The following is a 7,814-nucleotide window of genomic DNA, read 5'->3' on the forward strand; positions in this document are numbered from 1 at the left end:
AATAATAATAATAATAATAATAATAATAATAATAATAATAATAATAATAATAAGACGAAGGCAATTTGCACATTAGCATATTCAGTCAGTTCCTTTGACCCATCTGATTAAAGGCTACCTGTGTGACGCCCCTATTATCTTAACATCCTGGGACCACTGCAGATGTTCGGATCAACTGCTGACGTGCGCACGAGCGGATGAGTCAAACCTGCGTCAGACACCGTCGTGACTTACCATAGTAATTTCTCCATCCTATTGGGGGGTGATTTATTCCACAACACAGCCATAACCACGTGGAAACCAGAAGCGTGAGCGGGTGTGTTTTTCAGATCTAGAGAACATTACATAGAGAGACAAACGGTTGCAATAAATTGTTACCTGCTCAAGTTAATGTGATTATAGGAGCCCAAACTTGTGGCAGGCGCCGAGCTCCTGCGTCAGACTTTACGCACCATGCGCCCTATGTGACTGGAAGCTGTGATTTTGCATCTCTTTACGCGCAGAGATGGTGCATACGGAGACCGTGCCTGAATGAAGCTAGTTTATCGTACGTTGGATGTATGTTATCACAGTGAGTCGTTCTAACCGATTCTACACACAGCAAAAGGTAAGAAACGCAGTCCGGTAACAATTTTTGTGTTATTTATTAATGCATTCGTGGTGTAGCTCTGAGACGAGTAAATTGTTTTGTATTGTCGCGATGCACTTGCACAGTTGCAAAAACATCCTACTTGAAGTCATTTAACAGAGAAGAGCGACAGCTTTCAACACATCACCTGACAAATGGTGGCTTCGCCGCGCCATTCACGGTGTGCGTCGTTTATTAATCCCCTGCTTGACGCGGTCGCGCCATGTGTGTCCAAATTTGACTCAAATATAACAAATTCTGCGGGGAGGCGGATCATCTGCTGACTTACATCGGTGCCTTTTGCAATTCCGCATTTTTATTATAAGGTGGTTGGTTTGACCTTGACAAGGTATCAGAGGTTATACACACGTATAGAGTTACTTCTCGTGCTTATGACCACGGGCCTGTGTAAAACATGCCTGAAGGATGCTTGAACATGGCCACACAGGTGATGTTCTGATCCCACCTTCTGCCTCTTTGTTGTTCAGGAGCGAATCAGTTTCGTGGTCCCTGCATGGCATCGTGCCATCTAACCAAATGCAACAGTGACACCATCTTCTATCCAGAAATGAGTCAAATCTAAGATCTGCAAGTGAGACCGTTTGTGATTGCTGCCTGATTGACAGTGCAACAGATCCCACAACAAACTGTCACCTTCAGTATCCCCACTCTCTCCTTCCCACTGTTCTGTCACAGTAGCTCTGTGTTATTTGCAGCCGTCCTTCAGGGCATATTATGTCTGTCCATTTGAGATGGTGAGAGGAGAGGCAGGCGACCACTGATGCTGCAGGGATGGGATTTCAATTTTGCAGGAAGAGCCATTGCTTAGCAACCACACTAGATAAAAGTGGAGCATATCTTTGTAGAGAACCTGCGCTGTTACATCATCAACACAAAACTGTCTGAGGAGAGTTGGGAATACAGTTCCAGGAAGAAGAAGCAGGAACAAGCATCTGCCTCTGAGGAGGCAGCCACACACACGAGCCACAGGGGTCTATTGCCATCACTCCTTTGGAAAGCAAACGCTTTAAAGTCTGCAGCACATTATCCTTTGCATGAATGTTCTGTTTTCTGTGCAAGCACAATCATTTTTCAAAGTATTCTGAAAGAAACAAAAACACTTCTTGTCACTTTGTTTCCCTCAGATGGTGATTGACAACTGAGTCATAATCTGTAACAGTGTCTTGCACTGTATGTGAAGTCCTGCTGTCTCTGTAATGCACCATCTGTGTCAGCACATACTGTGAAACCCAGAAAATTGCTGTGTACTGCTACAACAACATCGAAAACTTTCACCACATGCTATTAGTAGGTCACAGTGGCAATCCTATCTGCCATTTGTGTCTAACAGACCACCATCATCCCAACCCATAAGTAGAAATTAGGCCAGTTTGTTACTAACTATACCAATATTTCCATTCGTTTGGAAAATAGGGCAAAAACATCATGTGGACATTCTTGCAGGGCTCCAGGTTGCAAGTGCCAAAACTGCAGCTGAGTCAAAAAATAATTTTGTTTTGCAAACATGCACACTGTTGTTTCACACCTCATTCAGAGAGTGTGTGATGATGAGTCAGTATTGTGCAGTTGTAGACCGCTGTGGGAAAGGTCACCGCTGTTCTGGGATCTGTTTCGAGCACTCAGCTTCCGAGCTGCTGCGTGTCGTGACTGCAGTTGAGGAATTTGATGTGCGTGCTACTGGTTCAGACTTTGGATGGGCTTAAGAGTCTGGCCGGCTGGCAACTATTCTTTGAGAAGTCGCTGTGAGTACAGGACCGGCTCTGATTTCAGTCGAGTGCATCTGTTTTTTAAGATTAGAAGTTTTGTCTTCAGATCAAACACCTCTGGCTTCTATTCTCTGTTCTTGAACTGCCAGAGTGAAAAGTCAGATCAAACTCCTCCCACACAGCGAAACAACAGCAAAAGAGGGGGTAGGAGACAGGGCAGGTTGAGGGGGTCTGCCTTCAAGGTCTGTTTTCATTCATCCACTACTCCTTTAGCAGCTCTTTTGACATTTACAGCAAAGAGTAACTTTCTCACAGTGTCTTCACGTGATTTTCACACCAGTCTTTGAAGGTCAAGCATGTCAGTTTGAGCTTTCATGCTTGCAACCACAAATTTACATTTTAATTTAAAAAGAATTAGGTTGCTGCTGTTTACTGGGTTTCCCACTGTGTTTTATTGCAGGAGTAGATCACCGACACAAAGACCACCCCTCGTCATGTGCAGTGCAGCTATTTCACTCAACACATTCGGTATAGTTTAAGGCAGATCTTCACTTATTTTACTCCCTTTTTTTAATTTTCATGATTTTTAGTCATTTTTCCAATTGAATATCTGACTAAACTGCGGTCAATTTAGGAACGGAGGTGAAGGTAAACAAATTTTTGTGGGCAAGACCAGACTAACACCGGTACCATACCACTAATACTCAGATGCTTGAATCATCAGTGACTTATTATAACATACATACAAGCTGTTTATTTGTTTGTATTTTACTTTAGCCTCAGTTGATTACAAATGTAGCTGAGTTGCTTGAGCTGAGTTTTTCATTGTCAAAAAAGCTCGGGACATAATTACAGTAAAACAAGTGCTTGCCCTGTTACACCGTGTCTTTGTGGGGCTAACTGTGGAAAGATGACCCCACTAGATTTCAGACTAGTTCTGCTGCAAGCAAAGGTGTTGCAGGAATATGCAACAGTGGGCAAGTATTCCTGCTCCTGTTTGGTGGATGTGTCTGAAGTGTTAATGATCCTGTGCTGTGTTTCTATACTGCTTCTGCTTCCATAGAAAACCAAAACATGAAGTAAACAGGATGTTTAGTGCATAAATGTCCATCGATGCATATGAGAGTGTAATGCTAAATTTGGGTTTGTTATTAAATTACTTAATATTTATAATAATATGACAGCTGGGATAGGCTAGGACCCTTGTATGAATGGATGGATAGGCTAATATTAGCGCAATTCCAAGAGACTCACATCTTCTGGACAAAAAGTAACGGGCCACTGAAAAATTAACACAAGAAGTTATTACTGTGCTCGATCAGCATCAAAAATGTTAAAATAACATGTAGTCAAGATTTTGAAGTTGTGCAATAAGAAGAAAAGTATACAGACACTAATAACTGATGAAATCTGCTCAGAGGCCTTAGTTTTACTGCTTTTTCTTGAAACCAGTAGTCACACAGACAGGCTTTATGCTGCTGGTCATCCTATTCACATGACCCAACTTTAGTAAAATGGGCCCTGCTGTGAAATGGATTGTGTTTCAATCTTTGTACCTCATTCACCACAATGAATTGGATTACTGAAATGCCTCATGGCTCTGAAGTGCTGCTGTTTTTAGAAACGTTTTGAGTTCTGGAAACTAGTTGAAGCAACATGCTCTATATCATGTTCCATTAGTGTGGCTCCTGAATTGGGCTTGTGATGCTTTATAGGCCTGAAACGAGCTATTTTTAACAGTAATTTTTCTTCTTTATATTCTTGAATTAATTGCATTTTTTAAAGAAAACCATGGTGCCACTTTTAGCTTGATTCTGGCTGCAGTTCTGTACTGTGTGATTTTCCTTCTGTAAAATCTTCATTGTGCAAAATTCACAAAAAACATTGCTTTAAAAAAAAAGAAGAAATAATGATGGATGAACAATTACCAGAAGGAGTTTTGTACATAAAATATCATTATATCAATCATAATGAAAGGTTAGATTAAAACTTTGGGGGTTTTTTCTCTTTGCAGACCTACTAAACCACAAAGTTCATCCCCTGGAAACTTGCCAGCCTCCATCCATTCTCTCTCCTGGCTCTCATCTTCTTGCTTCTGTCAACGCCCCGGTCTCGCAGCCATGCCAAAGAATACCAAGGTGACTCAGCGGGAGCACAGCAATGAGCCGGTCACTGAGTCAGTGGCTGACCTGCTGTCTCTGGAGCACCCCATGGACTATAAGAGCAGTCAGATGAGTATGGGTCTAAGTCCTGGCTCTACTGCGCCAGTAAAGGCCCTGCTGCCTTCTCCTGACCCAGATGCAGAGGATGGCCGACCAGCATGGAACAACAAGTTGGAGTACATCCTGGCCCAGGTGGGCTTCTCTGTGGGTCTGGGGAACGTCTGGAGGTTTCCCTACTTGTGCCAGAAAAATGGTGGAGGTAAGTGGATGAATACGTGAATTTGTAACTACAGGGTGGGCCATTTATATGGATACACCGTAATAACATGGGAATGGTTGGTGATATTAAAGTCCTGTTTGTGGCACATTAGTATATGTGAGGGGCAAACTCCTCAAAATGGACGGTGACCATGGTGGCCATTTAGAAGTCAGCCATCTTGGATACAACTTTTGTTTTTTCAATAGGAAGAGGGCCATGTGACACATCAAACTTATTGGTAATGTCACAAGAAAAACAATGGTGTGCTTGGTTTCAACGTAACTTTATTCTTTCATGAGTTATTTACAAGTTTCTGACCACTTATAAAATGTGTTCAATGTGCTGCCCATTGTGTTGGATTGTCAATGCAACCCTCTTCTCCCACTCTTCACACACTGATAGCAACACCGCAGGAGAAATGCCAGCACAGGCATCCAGTATCCGTAGTTTCAGACCTTGCGGACCATTCAACTGGCCCATGACGACCAATCCACTTTCCAGGAAACTGTTGATCTAGGAATGCTCGGACCTGGCACCCATAATGTGGTGGTGCACCATCTTGCTGGAAAAACTCAGGGAGCGTGCCAGCTTCAGTGCATAAAGAGGGAAACACATCATCATGCAGCAATTTCAAATATCCAGTGGCCTTGAGGATTCCATTGATGAAGAATGGACCCACTATAATTGTACCCCATATACCACACCAAACCATCACTTTTGTTGGTCCAACAGTCTTGGAGGGATCCATCCAATGTGGGTTAGTGTCAGACCAATAGCGGTGATTTGGTTTGTTAACTTCACCATTCACATGAAAGTTTGTCTCATCACTGAACGAAATCTTCTGCGTGAACTGAGGGTCCTGTTCCAATTTGTTTTGCCCATTCTGCAAATTCTGTGCACCGATCTGGGTCATCCTCGTTGAGATGCTGCAGTAGCTGGAGTTTGTAAGGGTGCCATTTGTGAGTAGCTAATATCCGTAGAAGGGATGTTCAACTAATGCCACTCTCCAGTGACATGCGGCGAGTGCTACGCTGTGGGCTCTTGCTGAATGAAGCTAGGACAGCCACTGATGTTTCTTCATTAGTGACAGTTTTCTTGCGTCCACATTTTGGTAAATCCAACACTGAACCAGTTTCACGAAACTTAGCAAGCAGTTTGCTGACTGTAGCATGGGAGATGGGTGGTCTCGTAGGGTGTCTTGCATTGAAATCTGCTGCAATGACCCGGTTACTGCGTTCACCAGATATCAACACAATTTAGATCCGCTCCTCACGTGTTAACCTCTTCGACATGTCAATGGCTGTGAACAAAGAGAAACTTGTAAATAACTCATGAAAGAATAAAGTTACGTTGAAACCAAGCACACCATTGTTTTTCTTGTGACCAATATGTTTGATGTGTCACATGGCCCTCTTCCTATTGAAAAAACAAAAGTTGTATCCAAGATGGCCGACTTCTAAATGGCCACCATGGTCACCACCCATCTTGAGGAGTTTGCCCCCTCACATATACTAATGTGCCACAAACAGGACTTTAAGATCACCAACCATTCCCATGTTATTACGGTGTATCCATATAAATGGCCCACCCTGTAGTTTGCTGTCTCATAGAACTGGAATAAGTGGCCAGATGGGAGCAGTTAACAGCACTCACTGTTTTTATATTTTGTCCTTTCCTTAAGCATGGTATTTGTTTCCTCTCCACAGTCCTGCCTGGAAACTATTTGCTCAAATATGAGTTGAGTAACAATGTTCACATTTAGTGATTGCCATAAAAGTTAATTTCCATCACATCACAGACAGAAAAATGTGAGTGATTTCAGCTAATTTAAGTCCCACCTAGTTAGGTAAGTTTATTTATTCAAGAAGTCTCATTAAGGTTAAGCTCTCTATTACAAGAGAGCTAAGAATAAATTACATGTACACAAGATCACAGTAATAAATCCCGTCACTCAAAACAGTCTCCACATTCAGACGCACGAACACAACAATCAAAACTCTCGTAAATATTGTTGAAGCTTTGAAGTCCCTATAGATATGTCTCTATCTTTCAGGTGTGTTGTAGCTTAATCCTGCGTACTCAGCACTAGAAAAAAGTGTGGGTAGGTGGATGAATATGTGTGCATGAATTTGGTTTGGCTGTCTGATAGAAGCAGAAAAACCTGAACATTTTTTGTGACCAAAGTTGGAGTAAATAATATTTGCTGGGTTTGGGTTTCGCTTCCTATAAACAGGCCACCCATGGTGAACATGTATCCTTCAGGGTGCTGAGTAATGTTAACAGGAGGTGCCAAGCCAAGGCAGTTAAAGTGATTTTTTTTATTAGTTCTGTAAAATATTTCATTAAATAAGTGGCCAGATGGGAGTAGTTAACTTAACAGCACTCACTGATTTTCTTTAACCTTTAAGCATTTGTTTGCTCTCCTCACTCCTGTCCATAACCCTGTGTGTGCCTGGAAACTATTTGCTCAAATATGCTCACGTTTGATGATTGACATAAATAATAATTCTACATTATTTGCTGTCATAAATCCCTCATTTCCATCACATCACAGAACGAAATATGCGAGTAATTTCAACTAATCTATCTCCTGTTTTTTCACTTAATTGGTTGCGTTTGTTCATTCAATAAATATCATTGAGTCTAAGATAAAGAGCGCTGAGAAAAATTACACAAGATCGCAACAATAAAATTCATCCACATAACCACAATAATTAAAACTGTTATAAATGTTATTAATGCTTTAATGTGTCTCTGAGTAGCGAGTGTCTCTAACTTCAAGGTTTGCTGCAGCTCAGGCCTGCAATAAGGTACAAGAAATAGTACAAGTACAAGAATTCAGTCCAGAGCAGAAGGTGTCAGAGTCATTTGCTGTGGTTGCCTTGTTTTGGTATAACTGCCTAGTTAGAAATTACCATTGCTGAGCAAGATATTCAGCATAAAGTGATGTAGGTCAAGCCACAGCTCTTCAGCAGATTTTTAATGCTGAGAGACAACTTAGCACATGGATATATGGATATATATATATATATATATAT

The 7,814-nt window shown here is 41.7% G+C and overlaps 1 protein-coding gene across 1 annotated transcript in view; it reads left to right on the plus strand.

The window, feature by feature from the left end:
- The first annotated feature begins 232 nt into the window (after positions 1 to 232).
- Positions 233 to 7,814, plus strand: part of slc6a17 (solute carrier family 6 member 17) — a 23,953-nt gene continuing 16,371 nt past the window's right edge. Inside the window, exons 1-2 of the mRNA XM_005732833.2 lie at positions 233 to 607; positions 4,370 to 4,776. Coding sequence (XP_005732890.1) covers positions 4,476 to 4,776 — 301 coding nt within the window. The 5' untranslated portion in view covers positions 233 to 607; positions 4,370 to 4,475. The remainder of the gene's footprint in view (positions 608 to 4,369; positions 4,777 to 7,814) is intronic.

The sequence above is a fragment of the Pundamilia nyererei genome, unplaced genomic scaffold (genome assembly GCF_000239375.1).
Source record: "Pundamilia nyererei isolate P.nyererei 1_Seehausen unplaced genomic scaffold, PunNye1.0 scaffold00049, whole genome shotgun sequence".
In the NCBI taxonomy this organism is placed as follows: domain Eukaryota; kingdom Metazoa; phylum Chordata; class Actinopteri; order Cichliformes; family Cichlidae; genus Pundamilia; species Pundamilia nyererei.